The sequence below is a fragment of the Carassius auratus genome, chromosome 10, assembly GCF_003368295.1.
Source record: "Carassius auratus strain Wakin chromosome 10, ASM336829v1, whole genome shotgun sequence".
Taxonomy (NCBI): domain Eukaryota; kingdom Metazoa; phylum Chordata; class Actinopteri; order Cypriniformes; family Cyprinidae; genus Carassius; species Carassius auratus.
Window position 1 is genome coordinate 18,506,006 of NC_039252.1, and position 23,838 is coordinate 18,529,843.

The following is a 23,838-nucleotide window of genomic DNA, read 5'->3' on the forward strand; positions in this document are numbered from 1 at the left end:
TTTGAACGTTTGCCGAATATCATCGTGTTAAACGTTTGTTTTAGTTTAGTGTTATGTATTTGAATGTCTGTTTAACAATGCTGTTCTTGTTTAGCGTTGCGTTAGAGGTTTGTTCTTTTTGTTTAGTGTTATGCATTTGAATGTTTGTTTATGTGAACATTTGAAAAAAAAAAAATCTAGTTTAGTGTATTTTTAGCATTGAATATTTGTTCTTATTTAAGTGTTATTTACTTTTGCTTGGTGAAGTGTTGCATTGAGTGTATTTTCTAGTTTAGTGTTTTTTGCATTTTATTTGAGAGTTTGGGGAAGATCATTGTTTTACAAGTTTGTTCTTTTTGTTTAGTGTAGTTTATTGGAACGTTTGAAGATGAACATCACACTGAATATTTGTTCTCATTTAAGTGATATTTATTTTAGCGTTTGAAGAGCATGGCGTTGAGCGTTTGTTCTCGGCGGTTTGCACCAGGTGTCTGTTCAGCAGTACAGCAGCTGCCCCTCCAGCCCTGGATTAATGCAGGACAGAGGGGGGATACACACGAGCCCGTCCCATCCAGCAGAACCAAGCCTATTCTACTTTCTTTCTTTCTTTCATTCTTTCTTTCTTTCACCGGGCTGAATGTAATGGCACAGACTGCCAGGCTGACGGAGTAACGGCCCAAAAGAAATGACCCTACAGGTGGTGGGCACTGCGCGAGTTTAGCATATTGATCCTTTCACATGGACTCATACAGCAGCCTCTCCGAAAGAGAAAGACGCTCTATTTACACTGTGCCATGGCGCTTTACAAAACAGGCTTTAGGGCAACACATAATGGGCTCCTTTGCCTGAGCTTGAAGGGCCACAAAGGACAAGGAGAAGAAAAAAAGGTTTAATGTGATATTCTGATGCCTTTTTTTTTCTTTTTCTTTATTCTTCGTCGCACACGATGAAGCTTGACTGAGTAATTCAAAGGTACAGTGGATTTTTGAAAGATGCAGGATGCCAAAATTGGTGCCATGAGCTGTAAGAAAATGAGTTTGAATCATATGAATACGTATAAATGCCAAGTGTGAGGTTTGCATATTTATTTAAACAAATCGGTAATTTAGCTTATTTTCCAAATCTGCTTAAATATTTTTGCTATATTGGTTTGGGAATCCACTTCATTTTAAATATTTTTATTTTTATTTTACTTTACATTATTTATTATATGCATTCTGGAAATGGTCAAATAAATCAATTATATTAAACAGTAATATACAATAATTTATTTCCATTATATATTATATAAACCTTACTTATTTTACATCCTATACTTTAAAAAATATTTATAATTTTTATTTTATTTAGGAAAACAAATATATACAGTACAGACCAAAAGTTTGGAAACATTACTATTTTTAATGTTTTTGAAAGAAGTTTCTTCTGCTCATGAAGCCTGCATTTATTTGATCAAAAATACAGATTTTTTTTTTTTTATTGTTTTTACATTTATTAGAGTTTAAATTATCATTTATTTCTGTGATGCAAAGCTGAATTTTTAGGATCATTATCACATGATCCTTTAGAAATCATTTTAATATGATGATTCATTATCAAAGTTGGAAACAGTTCTGCTGCTTAATATTTTATATTATATTATAATTTGATGCTTTTTTTAGGATACTTTGATGAATAAAAGGTAAAAAAAAAAAAAAAAAAAAAGAAGCTGTGTTTTTAAAATATATATATTTTGTAACAATATACACTACTGGTCAGTAATTTGGGGTCAGTAATTTTTTTTCTTTCTTTTTTTTAAAAATAAAATCAATACTTTTATTCAGCAAGGATGTGTTAAATTGATAAAAAGTGATATAGAAAATATATTATTAGAAATTTATTTTTTATTTTGAATAAATGCAATAAAAACTAAAAACTTTTAAACAACTTTCAAATTAACTAAATTAACTTTGACCGAACCATTAATGGTTAAATCAGAACCAGAATCCTCATATTCCTCATGACTGCAGCATGTTTACGTGAAGCTCCTGCAGTGTTTAAAATGCAGTGACTGTACCCGCTCCATGAAGCCTGGCCTCTAGGTACAACATTTTTAATCAGGAACTGTCAAGTGTATTTGATTAACATTAATATGTCACATGGGTCGGCCCCCCACCATATGTATGCAGATTCACAGAGGGTCCGAGCGGCCCCAGCACATTCATCACTGTCACGTTGTGTTAGTTTTGTGTGTGTGTGTGTGTCGGAGACAGCAGTGGGTCTGATGAAGATCACACTTGCCGTCCCTCGCCCTCCTTTACATGCTTAAGACAATGGTCTGATAATACTACGGTAATACTGGGATGAGCGCTCACCTTTAATCACCATGACCTGGATATTAAGATTTCGCTTAAGGAAGAAATGTCTGCTGTCTTGAATGCAGAATGCAGTTACCTTATCATGTGCATTTGAGATTGCATTTATTGGATAATTTCAAAATGTTGTAATTATGAACTTTGGAAGCAGTTGATTGGAGCATGAAAAGTGGGCGTGTCCAACCAGATTGGAGGAGTGCATTTGAAAAATAAGAGGGGCTGATGTCCGCCAGTTGATATACTATTGAATCTTTTTTTGCTATTTTTAAATTTTTATTTTATATTTATATATAGTTTAAAGTTGGTGTTCAAAAAAAAAAGAGTTGAAAATAAGCCTTCAAATAGTAATTAGTAAAAGTGTTAGTGATTTGGAAAGTTTTAGTCCTTTTTATTCATGTGTAATAAAGTGTAATTGCACTAGTGAACCCTGTAAAGCCTGGCATGAAATAAAAACAGAAAAAAAAACAGGTTTGATTTTGTTGCTCATTTAGAGGTCTTAGAAAATATGATTTAATTAATACAAATGAATTATTATTAATAAATGAGTTAATTTTATCTACAATATTATTAATACAAACTTAACAATAAAACATTAATAGTATTTATTAAATTTATTTTAAGTACTATGGTATATGAATAGAGTAATCATCATACAGCAGTACAGTATTATACATTTCCCATATAAAGAGTCCCATATTCATATTTCTATGATTTTCAATTTCTATATCAAATTTTTGTGATTACTATATATATATTTATTTATTTATTTAAAGAGATCACTTAAAAATAACAGTTTGTATGTGGTTAATTATTTCAGTGCACTTAAGTTACATCTTTCCATGACTTTACTACTGTCTATGAATTTTCCAGTTGTGTAATTGCCTGATATCCACAGGTTCTTCATGACCAGCGTGATTCTGAGGCTAGGAGACGTCCCATCTCTATTTCAGGATATGGTTATTATATCAGGATAAGTGTTTGGCACCTCAGGATCGATGTGTGAGTGTAAAGTATTCATGACGAGCTGCTACACATGAAAGCTCATAATCTGTAAGCTCATTAAAGGAGAGTATCAGAGCTGCAGCTGCAGGTGATGCTGTGAGACGCATGCATCAGATCGCAGGAAGTGCCCTCGGAGAATAAACGGCCGTGTTCGAGAAATCAGAGGTAACACCTTTCTATTGCAACCCAATCCCACCCTCCACCTCCCCCACCCGCAGCGCTCGGGGAGCCGTTGCCATGGCCACCCGGTATTCCGACTAATGTATGGATGTGGAAGCGGAATTCCTGGAGACAGTCAGGAGCGGAGAGGAGCTTGTGCTACAGCGCTCTTACAAACCACAAGACACAAGCAGAGGATCAGTGTGCTCAGGGCAACAACACATGACACTTGAAGAATTCAATTCAAATCATATTTAAATAAATATTATACACCTATAGAATCAGAGAATTCACTAAATTTCTATCAATAATAAAAATACTACTCTTTTTTTTAATACATATGCACGTATATATATATATGTGTATGTATATATATATATATATATATATATATATATATATATATATATATATATATATATATGTATGTGTGTGTGTGTGTGTGTGTATATATATATGTATATGTATGTATGTATGTATGTATATATATATATATATATGTATATGTATATGTATGTATATATATATATATATATACACACACACACAGTGGCGGCTCCAGACAATTTTGATTGGGGGGGCAATGGGGGGGTCCTGGTCTTTTCAAGGGGGGTCTCATGAAAACCAACAAAAAATACAGTGGACATGGCTAATAACTGCATATTTCTGCTACTAAACAACAAAAACACCTTTGCAATGTAAACAAATGACAGGGTACATTTGTTATTCATATCCTTCACACTGCACTTTCATGTCAGGTATATTATGCATTTTTATTGACATTGATATTTTTACATTTATTTCCAGAGAGATATTATTGAGTTTACAGGCTAAAGTGGTCTTGCTGTTGTAAACACTGTTACTTTTGTAGAAAAAATATTTGCATCACATTTAAAATATAATTATATTTTAATTCATTTCTGAATTGTTTTTATTTTTATAATGATAATTCAGAGAATGAGAAAATCTGAATAAGCCTTACCAGTGGTGTGATAATTATTTTTACGTGTTAAAAATAAATAAGTACTGTAATATAATAAAAGTTTATTCAAATAACATAAAAAAGACCAGACCCCTCGATGCCTGTGAAACTTTTCTCCCTCGAACAGCACGCTAGCGTTACTTCTACACTACAGGCTACACACAGCAATATAAACAACGTATCTGCATGTTCTCACATCACATCGTTCTTGTAAAATAATAATAAGTAAATAAACACCAAAATCACTTCGCTGAGAATGAAACACCGCTTACCAGCTGCCACGATGTTGAAAATATCCTCTAGCAATTAAAAAATGCGCATGGGGCATGAGGAATCTTCCCGGTTGGATGAGGTCGTAGTCAGGTGAACTGTCATCATGTTGGTCATTTTATTTACGGCTAAATTATTATTAATACATTGTAATAATATTATGATTGGGCGTGGGCAGGCATTCACAAAAGTTTATGTTATTACAAAAAAAATTGAGGAAATTTTGCTTTGACAAAAGGGCACTTAAGGGGCAAAGGAGCAGGTGCTCAAGTGAACCGGTTCTTTCGGACAATTCGATTAAATAAACCAGCTGGAAAAAAAATGGTTCACCGGTTCTTTTGCGCTCGGTGTAATGCCGTCATTGGCGATGATTGCCCTTCATTCAAGCCTTTGGTTTACCCGCGCTTATAACATTAGCAAAGAATCAGTTCAGAATCAATCACCAAAAGAATCAGTTCGGTTCAGATGCGCTCTGTGTCAGTCTGCTTTACGCTGAATCACGCATGCGCAGTTATCATCAGCTCATCGGTTCTCGAATCGGACGCGTCCGACAGAAACGGTTCTCGGTTCAGTGTATGAATAAATGTCGAAATAATTATTATTTATTCTTGTTCTGCGTAGTTTGAAGAGAAACATTTTTGGATCTTTATCCCGAATATATATATTTTTTAATCAGGAAGAGGCTGGGGGGTCAAATGGGGGGTCAAGGCACCCCCCAAGACCCCCCCTGGCGCCGCCGGTGCACACATATATATACATATATACACACACACACACACACACACACACATATATATATATATATACATAGACACACACACATATAAATACATATATACACAGACACACACACACACATATATATATATATATATATATATATATAAACACACACACATATATAATTATAGAATTTAAATTGTAGTATTACCTTAAATTTTTTATATATTATATATATATATATATATAAAATATATATATATAAATATATTACATATATATATATATATATAAAATATATATATATATATATATATATATATATATATATATATATATATATATATGTAATATATTTTATATATATAAAAAAAAAATTTAAGGTAATACTACAATTTAAATTCTATAATTATATATGTGTGTTTATATATTTATATATATATATATATATATATATGTGTGTGTGTCTGTGTATATATGTATTTATATGTGTGTGTGTCTATGTATATATATATATATATATATATGTGTGTGTGTGTATATATATATATATATATACATATACATATATACATATATATATATATATATTACATTAATAAGATTTATAAACAGCAACATTGTATTATTTTATAATTTTTTAACAAGCCTATATCTATATCTATGTACCTGGAAGCCAATGGATTGTGTAATGAACTTTTTTTATTTTTTTTTTTAAGAACAGGATTTTCTCAGTCATTTGTTATTAAAGTTAACTTCCCAAAAATGAAGTTTTAGTAATTTTGTGTTAGTTATTTTAGTCATCTTTTAACGTGGTTCAAAACAAAACACAACACAGTACTGCACAAAATTCACTGGTTTAATGCTGATGCCAAAGTATCAGATTTATTATTGTGAAATATATATAATTCCTAAAACTTAATAAAACTTATATACACATATTTATAACAATATTTTTTACTAAAAATAAAAGGAAAAACTCTAAAATAAGAACTTTGAAAAATTAACACTAAAATCTAATTGTGTATATCAGTGATTCTACAATATCTCTGAGGTTTATTATAAAACTACCAATGTTCATAACTTAATCATTAATTACATCAACCGTTCAAACAATGAAATAAGTTAATTATCCTAACTGTAAACTACTGTACTGCTCTCCAGGAAATTATTACATAGAATAAAGAACAAATACTCCTGCTGGAAGAAGTTTATCATATTACGAATCTGCTTTGCATAATGCATCAGAACAAGCTTTACTTGTAAACCTAACACACAGACTCCTGTGCAGTGCTGCTTTATTTGACAGTGTTTAAACGAGGCTCATTTTTAGATTTGAGATCTGTTTTTTCAACACTTTCTGAAGCTTCCCGCTCCAGCATTAGCTGAGCAGATCTGATCCGTGACCGCCGGCTACATCAAGCAATTCAATATTAATAGAGCATCTAAAGCGTCCTCTAGGCAAAACACACACAGGATCGGGTTCTGCCATGAATAATGAAATGACTGACGGACCGCTCAAAGACCAGAAGCAGCACAGTTTGCCAAGTGTTTCCATTTTAATAGATGCTTTCTGGTCCATTTCTGTTCACAGATACATTGGATTGATTTCACTGACAGCAATCAAATGTTAAAAGTGCAAATGCGACAACAAACATGTCAATGGTTTCACACACAGAACACAAGACACTTGCTTGTCAGTGATGATGCAAATCAATTAAAACACCAATTAAACAGATGCCACAAATATCTGATGCACATAAAGTATATACACACACACAAATGAACTATAGCTTCTAGAATCTATTGTTGCTATAATAATCTCTTATCTTTGAGTAACATTCAAGGAAAATGATTCATAAGACTAAAGCTTTTGTCTCTAATGTGTAGAGATGATTTGAAATCTATTCACTGATCGTGTTGAGCAACTCGACAGCAAATCTTCTAATGAAGTTATTACTCGCAGTTCCTTATTTTTGTGCAACATGAAATTACATCTTCAATGTTTTAAAAACACGTGCAAAATGACACCAGATATTCAGTGATTCAAGTCAGTAAACTGCATTTTCTTTTGGGTTGAAGACCTCTCAAGCGACATCGGAGTGAATCTCACAAAAACGAATAAAGAACATAAAGCCTATTTTCAGGAGCATTCAGATATTTTGTATTATTATTTGCACAATCGTCATGATCGTAATGCATTCAGATTGTACACTCATCTTTTGTAATTATCATCACTCTTTAATACAGTCATTGTTTTGTATTATAGTAAAAAGCTATATTTTACTTTATTCAACACAAAGGCAGTACGACATAAATATTAGTGACGTAATAATATTCATGACTTTATTCATGCATTGCATTAATGAGAAATTGTTTAAAATGGACAGTGTGCACAAGGGGGAGAATATTTTCATAAGCACCGAGATATTTTGCATTGTTATTTGCATTATTGCCAAGCATGCATTTTCCCACAATTCTCATTTTTGGTTATATAATAGTAAAAAACCATGTACCAGTACCACCATGAATAAATGTATAAAATTTATATTTTTGCATTACATTAATGAAGTTGCATTTAAAAAGTGTGCTATGCACAAGGTCACAGTGCAAAAAAAGTTAATATTTAGAGAAGCATTCATATATTTTGCATAATCTTTTTAATTTATATGATTTCCAAACAACCATTTTTCCCTCACAATTCTCAGTACTGTAATAGATTCAGACATTGTACTATTTTTTCACATTACTTACCTATTTTTTGTTGAATTAAAGTAAAAATGTTGGAAATTTTCTTCATTCAAATAAACACAAATTCAAGGCAGTACAACAAATCCCACCATGATGTATACATTGTTAATTGGTGAAATTTTGCATTGCATTAATGGGAAATTGGTGAAAAATTTACTATGCACGAAAAAAAAAAAAATCACCTATTTTAAGTAATGCTGCATTTTGCATTATTTTTTATTTGTATTATTAACATTATTCTAGCCAAGCAAGCTGTTTTACTGTAATGCATTCAGATTATTTTTCTTTGCTATACAGTGATTTTCTTTTTGTATTGTAGTAAACAAAATGCAGTAATTTTTCTTTATTTAAATCAACTAAATAAAGGCAGTACAAAAAATACCACCATAATGTATAAATATTAAGTGACATTTAAGCAGTAAAAAAAAAAACCTTTCGTGAGATTCACCCCTTCAGTGCCGAACACGACGAACAGACGACGTACAAACACTGATGTATTGCATAACAGGTTATTTGCTGACGGCACGTAATCTACAGTGCGATCTGTGCCAGTGTCTTAGAAATGGCTTCCTGGGTGAAGCGACTAAACCCAGAGATTCAAGTAGAGTTAAAGGATGTATTTCTACGCATGGAATGTCAATATTCACACACGAACCATCACAGCAGATGCCTTAAAGGGAGATCAGATGACAAACATGCAGCTTTCGGGCTACAGCGGATGACTAGAGAGGCCCTGAGGCAGCCGGACAGGAAGTGACACGCCTGGACGCCGCCATCAGGGCCAATCAGAGCGGGCGGTTTGTTCTGATCTTTAAAGTGCTCATCATTAAGGATTGTAATAGACTGATAATGAGTACTGCTCTCGATACGTCGGCCCTGTCTCAGTACGGGATCTGGTTCTGGTAGAACTGCAGCATGTCGTAGGTTTTGCTCCTGTTTCAGAGAAACACAGTTTCACCATCAACATCCACAATAAAACTCTTTCTTCGAATATAACGTGACGAGGTGATGTTTGTTACCTGCTGCTGAGGAAGCAGCGCTCGATGACTTTAATCATGAAGGCCGCGGCTTCCTTCTCACTCATGTTGGGGTTGAACCTTTGTCTGCCGAACACAATACAGCAGAGTTATTATAGTAATACTATTAGAAACATTTTTGTTCATTACTGAAATAAATACAATATAGATATTAGATGAAAAGAAATCTGAAAAAAAAAATAATCCTAAATAGTAATATTAAAATAAATAAATGCAAAAGCATATTACAAAAAAAACCAAAAAAAACATTTAAAGCTGAAAATGTAAAAATTAAAGTTAAGTCAAAATATATATATAAAAATATAATATACATCCAAAAATCCAAATAGTAATATAATAAAAATGCAAAAGTACATTATAAAATTAGTAAAACAAAAAAGAAAAACAGTAAACAGAAAATTTTAAAATAAAAGCAAATTTAAAATATTAATATATATATAATATAAATGATAAAAAAAAAAATCCAAATAGTAATATTATAATAAATAAATAAATAAAAATGGCAAAAGAACATTACAAAATTAGTAAAAAAAATAAATAAAAAAATTACAGAGGAAAATTAAAAATGTAAAAATAAGTGTTAATTAAAAATATTAATACAAATATAATATAAATTAAAAAAAAAATCTAATAGTAATATTAGAATAAATAAATAAAAATGGCAAAACCACATTACAAAATTAGTAAAAAACAAAACAAAACAAAATAATTACAGAGGGAACTGAAAATGTAAAAATAAAAGCTAATTCAAAATATTAATAAAAATATAATATAATATAGATAATAAAAAAATCCAAATAGTAATATTAAAATAAATAAATAGATAGATGAAAGGCAGAAGTACATTACAAAATAAGTAAAATATATTTTTTTATAATATAATAAATATAAATATTACATTTTAAAAAATTACATTGAAAACGGAACATTTAAAAATGAAAGCTTAATTAAAAAATATGAATACAAATATAATATAAATAATACAAAAATAAGACTTATGTACAGCGATCATTATTTCCGAGGAAGAAAGAACAGATAAGAGCATTAAATGAAGGTGTAATATTCATTAGGGTACTTGAGGAGTTTGATGGTCTGTCCTCTGAAGCACGGCAGCCCTGTGTCCAGCATCAGAGTCACCAGTGATACCACAGCATCCATGTACGGCCTGAGAGAAACACATGAAACACACACTAACAGCCAGGAAACTACAAATCTCATTCTGACCAGCTAGTGTCTCATTATAACATCAACGAGATGCGATTAGCCTTTTAATAAGTGTTTAATTTGAATTCAAATGAAATATTTTATATTATATAATACTATTATTTATTTCATTTTGTACTATAATTTAGAATTGTTTTAATTTAGTTGTTCTTGTCGTTTTTTTATATGTTTAATACAGAATTATTTTCTAATTAAATTTTGGTTAAACTAAATAAACAAAAAATGTTGTAGTAGAAATGTTGCAAGTAGCTGAAAATAAAATAATTGAAAGCTTTTCTTTATATTTTGAATAAATTCCATTAAATGTTTATATTATTGAAGTCATGAAAGTTCAGTTTAACATTAACATCCCTGTAAAGAACAAACCCTGTGCAGTCTTAATATATTGGAGACAGAATCCTCCCGCAGAGGGCAGCTCAAATCCTCCCGAATCCTGACCCATCATCTCACCTTACGGCCAGGTATCCTCGCACACACATCTCCATGAACCATTTAAAGGGAGTGGCCTCCATCTTGCCGCCCATGATCATCACCATCTCATCGGTCAGCTTGATGTCGGGCTCCCAGCCCAGATTCCCCCCCGGAGAGCTCTCGAACATGAAGCCGAAGTCTAGAGGACACAACAACCCAGAAATCACAAACACACTCACTTCATTCTTCTTAATAAAAAAAAATTACATTGAAAATGTAAAAATAAAAGTTACTTCAAAATATTAATAAAAATATAATATAATATAGATAATACCAAAATCCAAATAGTAATATTAAAATAAATAAGTAGATAGATAAATGGCAAAAGTACATTACAAAATAAAAAAAAATAAAAAATAAAAAACATTGAAAACTGAAAATGTAAAAATAAAAGTTACTTCAAAATATTAATAAAAATAAGATATAATATAAATAATACAAAAATCCAAATAGTCATATTAAAATATGAATAAATAAAAGTCGCAAAAACACATTAAATTTTTTTTTTAAAAATTTACATTGAAAACTGAACATTTAAAAATAAAAGCTTAATTAAAAAATATGAATAAAAATATAATATAATATAAACACATTTTATAAAGCACAAAAACTGGCATGAAACTAAAAATATAATTCTGACCAGCTAGTGACAGAAAACCAGTCTTATTATACCATCAATTAGATGCTATTAGCGTTTTAATTAATATTTTCAATTAGTGTTTAATTTGAATTAAAGTGAAATATTTTATATTATATAATACTATTATTTATACAGTATTTTTACATTTTGTACTATAATTTAGAATTGTTGTCATTTATTTGTTCTTGTCTTTCTATTCGTTTTTAATATGTTTAATAGAGAATTATTTTCAAAAAAAATGTTGGTTAAACTAAATAAACAAAAAATGTTGTAGTAGAAATGTGGCAAGTAGCTGAAATAAAATAAAAAAAACCACAGTCATTTCATTCTTCTTTTCTTTTTTTTAATTGGAATAAGAAAAAACTAAAACTTAATAATAAAAAATCTAAAATTCAAGTTAATTTTGTATTTATTTAAATTAATGTATTTATTTTAAGTTTAACTTGAGTTTTCGTGGCAAGAATGGAAAAATTAATGGGTTATAAGATGGACATTGTCCTCGTTTGATGTACTATAGATATACAATATATAATATACAATATAGATTAACAATAAATTTCACAATCATTTCACCTTTTTTTATTTTTATTAAAACTTAAATTGTATCATTTAAATGTTATTATCTTAAATTTTACATTTAGAATTAAATGTAGATCATTAAAATGTAAGTTCATTTATTTTATAATTAAAAATTTAATTAGTTTGAGTCTAATTTGAGTTTTTATTGCAAAATGAAATTTTGTACTAGAAGATATCACAGACATAAAATATAAAAATATCAATATTAGTTGAAAAACTTAAAGACTGAATACAAATGTGAAATGTCGCCTTCACAAAAGTATTATGTGAAGCAAAAAATTTTAATAAATGAAAGATAAAACTGAACTAAAGAAGAAATTATTCAAACCTAAAAAGTAATAAAAAAAAACACAATTAGGCAGAAGCACATCATAAAATCACAAACATTTACTAAAGTTCAAATAAAAACATTAAACGTAATTCAAAATATTAATAAAAATCTAAACAGAACATAAATGTATCATATATAATATATTATAGTTTTTATTAATATTTTGAATTAGCTTTGATTTATATTTCATATGTAACAGAACACTTGTGGCTGCCAATCATAAGAGGACATTTTCATATCTTCATATGTACAATAGCAAAAACGGCTAGACCAATACAATTTAGTTAAGTTAAGCTGGTTTGGTTGAACTCAACTGACCGATGTGGATGAGATGGCCTTTGCTGTCCAGCATGATGTTCCCATTGTGTCGGTCTTTGATTTGTAACAGGAAGAGCAGGAGACTGTATGCAGCCATACTGCGGATGAAGTTATAACGAGCCTTCGAGAGAGAGACATTACACAATAAATAATCAGACACATCAGCAGAACCCAAAACTATCCTGAAGCGAGTGTCTGTCACCTTCTGGAAGGCCAGCGTGGACTCGTCCCCGTACTGGTTCCTGAAGTATTCGTACATGCCAATGTCAGTCTGCCGTCCGAGCTGATCGCGGGACTTACAGTCCGGAATACATTCGATCACGCCACACTGAAAGAAGCAGACAGGAAGCCAGGTCAGCAGAGCTCCAGCGGGTCAGGAGCACGACGTGTGACAGGAAGCTGGAGCGAGACTCACTCCAGGAGCGGTGGCCACCACACGGTACGGGAACACGAACAGATCCAGACCCACCAGCTGGAAGATGTTCCTGAAGAGACCGATGATCTGGAGCGCGAGCATGTCCTGAGACCAGAGGAACTACATTAATAAATCCATTTCATGATGAAAATCAACTCAAAACACATCAAGGTCAAATAACAACACAAATACAAAATACAAAAACATCCTAACAAACAGAGATGCTTTTAACTAAATTATTACATTTTATTTATTATTATTTAAATTATTACATTTTATTTCATTATTGTATATTTTATATATATATATATATATATATATATATATATATATATATATATATATACACACACACATTACTGTTGTGGTTTCAGATTAATTATTTTACACTGAAAAATAATATAATATAATATAATATAATACAATATCTGATTTAAAACAAAAGCTTATTATTATATTTAAATAAAATCTAATTATTAACAAATGTTCTAAAAATTATTTTTTTATTTGGAGAGAAATATAATACAGACTTAAAAGGTTTCATAACATGCGGATATAATTAAAAATGTACAAAACTAAATAAACTTTTTAAAAAAAAATTATTTTATATAAAGAAATTTCACATAACATTTCCACTATGAAATATTATTCATTAATTGATATAATTTAATTGATAATATTTCATAGTGGAAATGTTACCGGTATGTGAATTTTCTTTTTTATATAAAATATAAAAAATATAATTATTTTATATTTCATTTTCAAGTTTTCATGGGGAAAACAATAATGTTAAATATTAAATAATATATATAAATTATAATTATAATTATAATATATTATATATATTATTTTTTTCCCCCCATGAAAACTTATTCATGAAATAAGTTTAGTGTCAATATACAAAATCTTAATGTACTGAAAAGATCAATTCTTATTTTTTACATTTTGCAGTGAGGCATACAGACTTAAGAGATTTCATAAGGATTTCATTTCCCATGACACTGACCTGTCTGCAATCATCGCCCACTTTAAAGATGGCCGCCTGCCAGCAGACCTTTCGAGCCGTCTCTGATTCCTCCTCACCTTCATCCTGAGAGTCTGACGGACAGCGCAGACCTGTGGACACACACACACAGTCACACAGAAACTGAACCTATCCTGTGAGCGCTGTGGGCTGAAGGCGTATGAAAGGTCATGTGCGGCTCACCCTCTTTCTCAAGCTCACTAACTCCACACCTCTTCACTCTGAATTTGGCCAGGTAAGGTGCTTTGGCAGCGCTGTAATAAATCAGATGTGAAATGTGATCTGAGAGCATGTGAACAGGTTTCTGGTGAGCGGTGCGGTCTGCTGATACCTCTGCATGGGTGTCCCTGACTTGTAGTCGATATCCAGGACGATCGCTTCCGGATTGCTTGGCAAATAGCATCCTGATAACAGTGTTAGAGAATTCAGACACAGATTAAATAAAGAAAGACAAGTAATATTTTAAAGCTCAGTTACTCTTATCCTAACCTGGCTGAACTTTGATTTCGGACAGCGCCTTCAGACACGCTCTCTTCCTCTCGTCTCCTTTAGGAACAGGCCTGGAAACAAGAACAGCACGCTTTCCTTTCTGCTCACTTTACACACAATGTAACCCACAAATGTTCCCTTTATTTTTTTGAGCAGTATATATTTGATGTAAAGAAAATAAAGCTTATCTTACTTAGAATTGTATTATCTTAATTAACCCTTAATTAAATAATATGTAAGTATTAAATGAATTTTGAAAATGAAATTGGTTTAGAGATGGGTGGTGATTTGGAGCAGGCGTTGGACAGTGGTACAGTTTCCAAAAACAAAGGCATTTCTGTGAACAGCAATGCAAAAACCGCTCTAAATCATATTATAGCCTCCGATCCAAACAAATCGCAGCCTACCTAGACAACATTTTTAGGCATTAAAAGCATTTCAAATCTGACCCTGGAGCACAAAACCAGTCTTAAGTGTTTTTCGAAACTGAGATTTATGCATCATCTGAAAGCTGAATAAAGAAGTTTTCCATTGATGTGTGGTTTGTTAGGAGGACAATATTTGGTCGAGATACAATTATTTGAAAATCTGGAATCTGAGGGTGCAAAAAAATCAAAATATTGAGAAAATCATCTTTCAAGTTGTCCAGATGAATTCTTAGCAATGCATATTACTTATCAATAATTAAGTTTGGATATATTTATGGTAGGACATTTACAAAACATCTTGATATCTTGATGAGCTTTACTTAATATCCTAATCATTTTTTGGCATAAAAGAAAAAATTATAATTTTGACCCATAAAATGTATTTTTGACTATTGCTACAAATATTCCCCAATATATTCTATAAATATTCTACAAATATTTCAAATATTTTTTTTGTGTGTGTGTGTGTGTGTGTGTGTGTGTGTGTTTCATTTGGAATTTAAGAATTTAAAGTTTCTTCATCAACTCCAAAACCCATTTCAGTCACACTTATATTTTAAGATGCAACCTTGCAGTATAGCACAATCCCAGAATGCACTGCAAAATCAGTAAATATATAATGGCAGATGGAGTTGAACGTATATATATATTAAAAATAATCAATTTCTAATAGCTCCTTTATGTGGTTCAACTTCAGCTAGGACATCCCCTGGCAAAGCAACTGCCTTCGTGTTTGGGAGAGAGCTCAGATGTGCTGGAAATATCATCGGACATACTTGATAATGGCGGAGACGTTGGTGATCTTGTTGAAGAAGTCAAACTCGCGCTGGTAGAAGTGTTTAGCGGGGCCTGACAGAGAGTGTGTGATCTCCTCCACCATCTGCTCCAGAAGATCACCGATGTCCGCTGAAGCACAACACAAAGCCAGCCTGCTCATCTCACACCGCTATAACATCTAATGAGTGTTTGACATCATGTTCTCTCTTCCTGTTACATGCACCACTGTATGAGCTGCCACTGGAACATGAAAAATGATTGACAGGCAGAGCCACCTCCCACTTTTGATTTCTGAACAGCATTAGCACACGTGTCCATATTCATGTTTTTTTTACTGTTTCTGAAACTCTCATCCCTGAAGTAGCAATCAAACAAACAAACAATAGTGAATGCTAATAGTGTGTAATCAGACTAATGAAGTACTAATTGCACACGGTTACATACGATCTTTCTGATGGCCCTCCTCGTCCAGAAAGATGTTGGTCTTCATGTTCCATATGAACTGATGAGCGAGGAGCTGGGACTTCTGTGCGGCCCACAGGATGTACTCACGCACGTAACCCATCTGTCAGAACGACAGCATCGATGTTAATAGCAGCCCAGGGCTGTGAGAGTCAGATCAAACCTCTGTTGTGTTTCAGGAGAGGTCACAGTTCACTCTTCCTCACCTTGTCATAGCGCAGCGCTTGAACGATTTGAGGAATGTAAAACAAAATGGCATCCTGTAAGAGGAACGCAAGTCAGAAATCACAGAAACATAATGCACCTCCTCATGTGAGGAATAAAGCAAGATGGGGATCACTATTATCACACATTCATGGAGTTTAAATCAGAAACACCTTTCACGGAAAAAGGAAAGTCAAACGGGTTTAAAACAATACAAATGTAATATTTTTGCATTAAAAAATTGTGAAAGTTTAATTATGTCAGTGGAAACTGTAGATAAGTGCATAAATGCTGACAAATATCTGACATTGATTGAAAGCAAGTTAATTGCTCAGCATAAGCATTAATCAGGACATTTTAAAAGCATTTCTAGACATGTAAAAGGGGATGGGAATTAATATTTAAAATATTAAAAAATGTCAATGAAAAAGTTAATGAATATATATATATATATATTTTTTTTCTAGTTATATCAAGCGTAGAGGTTTGAAAAGCATTATTTCTACACCTAGAAATGTCATGGAAATTTATATTACTTTTTTTTTTTTATATTATAAATTCAAGTTCTAAATATTTTATTGGGTAAAAATAGCTTTTTGAAATGTGTGATTCCTAGACCTGGAAAAATCATAGGAATTAATATTTTAAATGTTTAAAAAAGTTAAGGAAATGTTTCTAATTAAATCTATTTACATTAGCTCTAAAATATTTTAACGGGAAGAAACTGCTCTTTGAAAAATGAGATTTCTAGACCTCAGAAGTCATGGGAACGTTAAGGATTTTTCAAGGACTTCATTTTTTTTCTAGTAATTTCAAAATAAAATATTTTTTCAGGTAAAAACTGCAATTTTAAAAGTGTGATTTCTAGACCTGGAAAAGCTGTGGGAATAAATATAAAAAATTCAAGGAAATTATAAAAATGTGTAATATATTAGTGCTATATTAGAATTTATATATTATATTTTTTCAATATTTTTTGGGTAGAAATTGATCTTTGTGAGTAAAGAATAAATTAGAAAATGTAGTCACAAATGACTTGAAAAGTCAAGTGAATTCACTGGTAATAAAAAAAGTGGAAACCCTAACGAACATTTAGTTATTGAAACGTATGGAATGTAATGATTTGAATAATTCATTAAACAATTTTTATTAACTATTTTTATTAACTATTAATGTAAATTGTCACTGCTAGTTTACTTAAAAGAAAAAAAAACTTTTTTGAAAGCGAACAGCTTTGTCATTGCAGCGGTGAAATAATAATGTCTTGTCAATGGGGGTCTCAGAGGGAGAAAGGTGGAACAGACAGAGACTGTAGCGCCGCCCTGCTGGTACCTACAGGAGGGAAGGAGCGCAGGACTTTGACTCCATACTGAGCGGTGAGCGGATGAGGAGGGTACATGCTGGAGAAGTACGAGAGGCCGGTGGGAGGATCTGCAGGAGCCCAGCACAGGATGTGGCTCAGCTCTGGACAATCAGCATCAATGGTGTGCCACGTCACCAGGAACTAAGAGGAAAACACATGCAACAGTGAGAACGTTTACATGCTTTCAGTAAAATACTCCCCAAACTGCATGTGCTATAACATGTAAAATGGGAACATGAAAGCAACTCATGCAAACACCTTAATCCTAATATTGTCTTATTCAGAATATGATAAATAAGTAGATTACTGATGCCCATGTGAACACAGTGATTGAGAGGGATTTTTAGCACGTAGTGGTACATAATGTCCTAAAGCGGCTCTAACCTTCACTGCCTCCGGCACATCGCTGACAGCACCAGGATCCAGACGAACCAGACGCGTCACTTCAGCAACAATGGCATCTGCATTTTTGAACCTACAAAGCAAGAAAAGAGGTCATACAGTCACATCAAAACCTTAAAACTGGACTGAAACCTCATTTTTCTGATCAACTGGTGCTGCACTCTAATAGGCAAAAATGCATTAGTAAACACACACATAATACAGTGCAGGGTTAATCAGGATTATTGGGTTACATTTCCAATAGCATAATATTTCAATGATTATCATTCCAGATTTTATTGATACGATTGGAGTCTTTATCTTTGAGTGGAAAAGATGATTAACTGGTTTTTAAACCATTTCTTTGTGTGTAAAAATATCAGTAAAATATTTTATAAAATAAAATGATATAATTTAACTCAAATTGTCGTCCATTTAATTTTTTTTTTTTTTTACTGAACTCTACGCATTGCATTCATAACATGATATTGCAAATAATGATTCCAGATTTTATTTGGCTATAGACGTCTTTAACTCAATAGAGTCAAAAAAGAAAAAAAAAAAAAGAAAAAAAGTATTTTAAAAACAATTTCTTTGTGTAAAAATGTCGGTGCACTTTTGAATAAAAAATAAAATAAAAAACATAATACAATTTTTGAAAACGATTTCTTATAAATATATTTCTTATGAATAATAACAAAATATAACAAAACACTTTTTTGGGGGGGGGAACTTTTTAAACCTTTTTTTTTTTTTTTTTTTTTTTTCTTGATGTTTAAAAATGTGAATGCTTTTTTGTATAATATAATATAATATAATATAATTAATGCTGTCTAAAGATTAATCACATCCGAAATGTGTGTATTGTATGTGTATATATATTGTGCATATATAAATACATGCACATTCATATATATATTTCAGAAAACTATGTTATGTTTATACATTAAAAATATTTATATTTTTATTTATTTATATTTAAATATTTTCAAAATATATACTGTTTGTGTGTATTTACATATCCAGAATTAATATACACAATACACACACACACATTCATTATGTAACGAAAACTCTTTTTTTGGACACGATTAAATTGGAATTAATCGTTTGACAGCACTAAATATAACATAATGTAACAATGCAATATAATATAATATAAATATACTCTTTCCAAATCACATTAAGAGTTTTATTAGGGAAAATATGCATCATTGTCAATGTTACTGGGGGAAAAAATCCTAAAATAGTTAAACTCAAATAAGCTCCAATAGTCAGAGGAGTTAACTGGAAACAGAGGATTCTGGGACTGCATTCTGACAAATGACTAGCGGGTGGAGAGGTGACTCCAGTCTGAAACAGAGAAGAGTCTCGTGGGAGGTGTACCTTGCTGGAAGCTGCATGGCCAGATACGGAGCGATACTCCAGGCCAAGTTGACGTTGTCCTTCCACTGTTTCTCACTCAGGTTGATGTATTTGGATCTCCAGTTGGAGATGCTGGTCTCCACCGACTGCTCTGTGGCGATGACCAGCTCCTGTGTTGATAGTGGGTTGTACCAAGTGGTCAGTCGCTCGATCTCACTGGCCTGCAAAGAAAGCACAGAGACGCTCAAGACACAGAAGTGTATTGGTTTAAGAACCAGGCTGAGGAAAAAACCTCCCTACCAGTAAGGCCAAGAGTAACGTCCTGCGCTTCATGTAGTACTTGTGCAGCTGGGTGCCTCGGTTGCTCTTTTTGGACATGCCTATAGTGAGAGAAAACAACGGAAGACAGAGTAACAGCTGCGTGAAGACTAAACATTAGACATGCTGGATTTCAGCTGTACACCTGAGAGACACTTATAAAGATGCTTCTCTAATAATTTAACTGCTCTAGCTGGGTAACTATCACATTATAGTTTTAATTAACACTTTGATTTTTTTTTTTTTTTTACATTTATGTTTTTAGATTTTAATTTTAAATCTAATTAGAATTTTAATAAAATGACTGTTTTTGTCATAATTTTTTTGTAAACTTATAAATATTTTAGTGAACTAAAAATAAATATTGCCTTGGCAATGAGTTTAAATAAAATTAGCTTGTTTTTTTTATATTTTATTTTGTTTTTATTTACGTTTATTTTATTCCAAGTAAAAAAAAATTTAGTTAAATATAACGGATAAAATTTTATCTGATAAATGGTCCAAAATAATCTTAAAATCATCTTAATTTTACTTATTTTAAACTTGACTGGTAATAAGTTAAAACCCTGACAGATTTTAAATAAATATCTCTCTCTCTCCCTGTATATGTAATAAAATATTTAAATAAATCAATATAACATTTATTATTATTATTTTTTATTAATCAGGTTGATGGAGGGTACTTAATCTCAGTTGATTATAGATTAGACTAGAACAAAAGTGCAGAAACAACTTTGCATTAAGCACTATGTGCTAGTAGGTAACTGTTTCTTTAAACTTGAATTTGGTTGGTTTTTGGATTCCTCGCATAGGATGTGTTTGGGTGTTCTTGCGATGTTTTAACACTTAGAGTAAGTTGCTCAACAAACAAGCCACCAGTGACACAACAGTAGTTCAGTAGTAATGCTATCACAGCATTAGCAGATGCACATTGGCTAAACAGATTAAACCATTAAAACCAATCGGCTGTTGTGTGTTTGGGTGATACCTGATTTCTTGGAGATGGTGGACATCCCGCTGGACAGGGGGTAGGTGTTGATCCAGCCCTGAGCGCTCTGCTGACGGGAACCCATGGTCATGTCCATGTTGTTCCTCGGGTCGGTGGCGTTCATCACCGACAAACTGTTCATGGACGGATCCTGGTTGTCTGTGAGAGGAAACGCTGTTAAACGAAGGGTTTTCTGAACTTTATTCTCTTCTCTCGGGTGCCTACACTATTAGAGTCAATCTCATGAAGAGTGTGATATATAAGAGTGTGTGTATAAAACAACTATTATATATATTACTTTGCTTTATGCATTTTATATTATGTGCACATAGTATTTAAAACCTGTTAACTGTCACTCACGTTTTTGAAGATAGACTTGAATGTGCATGATACAAACCTAAATTTTTATAATTCATGACTGAAAACATTTTGTAATATGATTTTGATGTGCCATTTACATCGTAATGCAATGTCTGATTTTAAAATGGGTTTTAAAGGATGAATTTTGAGATTTTATGTTTTCAAGTGATATATAACTTCTGATGATTTCTAAAATGTGATAGAGAAAAAGGCAACGAGGAAGTTTTTTTTTTAAACAAAGGTCAAAGCTCCTTTTGTAATGTAGATTTCTGAGGGTGCACTCTTGTCATAAATTCATCTATTACTTTTCCTACATAAAGATTAACAAAAAATATTGGTAAATATATATATATTAGGGGTGCTCCGATCACGATCGGCCGATCGTTAATGCGTATCTCGTCAGTAAAGCCGGTTCTTTAATCAGCGATTAATTCCATCAGGTGCGTGATTTCACATAGAGCACCTGTTACTACACAGAGCCGTTGTTAACGGAGAAGATGCGCCAAAAAACCCTGAAAATGAAGTGGATTTGCGCATCTTCTCTATTAACAAAGGCTCTGTGTGGTAACAGCTGCTCTATGTGAAATCATGCACCTGATGGAATTAATCGCTGATTAAAGAACCGGCTTTACTGACGAGATGCGCATAACGATCGGCCGATCGTGATCGGAGCACCCCTAATATATATATATATATATATATATATATATATATATATATATATATATATATATATATATATATATATATATATTTAACAGGTTAACTGAAATCAATTTAATACATTTTTAGACACTGTTGTCAGGGGAAAAATATATTTATATGTGTATAAAAATAGAAAATGTAAAATTTCTTTATCTATACCTCATTAAATATATATATATATATATATATATATATGTATTATTTTTGTAAAATATTTAGTGCACATACAACAATAAATTGAAATTAACTGAAATGAAATATTTTTTTTTAAATGTAAATAATGGTGATGAAAAAACATCCCTTAAATTCATTAGTCAAAAATAATAATCATAATAATAAAAAGACTATTCATTTATTTTTTGTGCAAAAAATGTGCACTTTTAAATAATATAAAATTATATATCCACTGTCTCTCTCTATATAAAGAAATGTAAATGCATACCGTACATATTTTTAAATGCATAAAAACACACAGTTTTGGGTAAATGTGCAAAATTTCATAAAAAGGTCCTAAAATAGCTTTCAATTTCCTCTATTAATAAACAAAAGCATATATTTTCATATCTATTTCTTTTGATTTAGGAGTGAAGTATGACCTGGACATGTTCCCGAGTGGATTCACTCACACAACTAAATGTTATTTCCAACTCTCTCCTTTTACCATTTTGTTCCATCATTCCAGCACCTTTTCTCCTTCCCTTTTCCATTAGCTTTAATGAATTATTAACACACAGCGTCCGAGGAAAAGCAGCCTGCAAATTCTACATTGGAGGAGTAAATACCAAGCCAAGCAACTGATTTGTGTGCGATGTAGGAGAGGCTTTAAGGGACGAATGGAGTCTCAATTAGTTCTCTGATATTGAAATGATCATGCATTTTACATGAGAGAGAGAGAGAGAGCTAATGTTCGGATGAGATCATGTTTTCTACAATGGATAGAGATGGACGGTGGCGTTTCAGGCGGAGAGAGACGGGACGGACGCATTTGTCAATTTGTGCTTTGTGACAAATTGATAAATACGGCCGTCCGGATGACTGCCGTGCATTTTTAGTACAGGCTTCAAATTTGCGGGAAACATGCTTTCAGAACATGCTCCTGCTGCACTGTAGCAGCTAGAGAGGCTTACTTAATAACGATATCGGAGAAGTGCTGGAAACGATAAGTGATCCGAAAATCCCGACAGATAGGGAGCTTTGAGAGGGATTGGCGCCAAGCTCACCAGGTGGCACGAGCTGACTAGCAGCTAGGTACTTCTTATCGGAGAGGATGCTGGCGTAGAAGCGGGTCATGATGCTGATGTCCTCGCGCAGATGCTTGTCTCCCTGAGTGGGGAACTTTGGTGCCACGCTGAGACAAAAAACCAAACAAACAAACCAGATAGAAATAATGTTGATTCATTTCATTAACTAAGGACACATGCAATCAGATACCTCTCTTTAATAGATATCTCAACTAAAATTGAATCGTTTGATTGTCATAGCAAAAACGCTAACATTTTCTATGCAGTACCTGAAATAATCGAAGGCGGTGGAGTAAATCTTTTCACGTAGGACATTACGGATGGTGGTGTTGGTCACTACGTCAGAATGCAGGAGGGCAAGTCCAAGCGTCAACAACCTGAGCGCAGAGAAACGATGTTTTTCTTCACAGAGTCAACCAGGGTTTTTATAGTGAAAGCTGCAGTTTTTTTACCGTATTTTCCAGCCTATAAGTTGCACTTTTTTCATAGTTTGGCTTGTCA

At 32.1% G+C, this 23,838-nt stretch overlaps 1 protein-coding gene across 2 annotated transcripts in view; it reads right to left on the reverse strand.

The window, feature by feature from the left end:
* Positions 1 to 6,601: 6,601 nt before the first annotated feature.
* Positions 6,602 to 23,838, reverse strand: part of LOC113110172 (phosphatidylinositol 4-kinase alpha-like) — a 36,997-nt gene continuing 19,760 nt past the window's right edge. The window contains exons 35-55 of one of the 2 annotated variants that reach the window (XM_026274212.1): positions 23,607 to 23,714; positions 23,224 to 23,444; positions 21,032 to 21,190; positions 20,026 to 20,105; positions 19,747 to 19,946; positions 18,364 to 18,454; positions 17,953 to 18,120; positions 16,619 to 16,672; positions 16,395 to 16,515; positions 15,950 to 16,079; positions 14,746 to 14,816; positions 14,588 to 14,660; positions 14,440 to 14,510; positions 14,239 to 14,348; positions 13,233 to 13,337; positions 13,020 to 13,145; positions 12,818 to 12,938; positions 10,929 to 11,088; positions 10,330 to 10,419; positions 9,237 to 9,320; positions 6,602 to 9,150 (exon numbers count right to left, since the gene is read on the reverse strand). In XM_026274212.1, coding sequence (XP_026129997.1) covers positions 9,099 to 9,150; positions 9,237 to 9,320; positions 10,330 to 10,419; positions 10,929 to 11,088; positions 12,818 to 12,938; positions 13,020 to 13,145; positions 13,233 to 13,337; positions 14,239 to 14,348; positions 14,440 to 14,510; positions 14,588 to 14,660; positions 14,746 to 14,816; positions 15,950 to 16,079; positions 16,395 to 16,515; positions 16,619 to 16,672; positions 17,953 to 18,120; positions 18,364 to 18,454; positions 19,747 to 19,946; positions 20,026 to 20,105; positions 21,032 to 21,190; positions 23,224 to 23,444; positions 23,607 to 23,714 — 2,395 coding nt within the window. In that variant the 3' untranslated portion in view covers positions 6,602 to 9,098. The remainder of the gene's footprint in view (positions 9,151 to 9,236; positions 9,321 to 10,329; positions 10,420 to 10,928; positions 11,089 to 12,817; positions 12,939 to 13,019; positions 13,146 to 13,232; positions 13,338 to 14,238; positions 14,349 to 14,439; positions 14,511 to 14,587; positions 14,661 to 14,745; positions 14,817 to 15,949; positions 16,080 to 16,394; positions 16,516 to 16,618; positions 16,673 to 17,952; positions 18,121 to 18,363; positions 18,455 to 19,746; positions 19,947 to 20,025; positions 20,106 to 21,031; positions 21,191 to 23,223; positions 23,445 to 23,606; positions 23,715 to 23,838) is intronic. The other variant, XM_026274213.1, reaches the window with a different exon arrangement.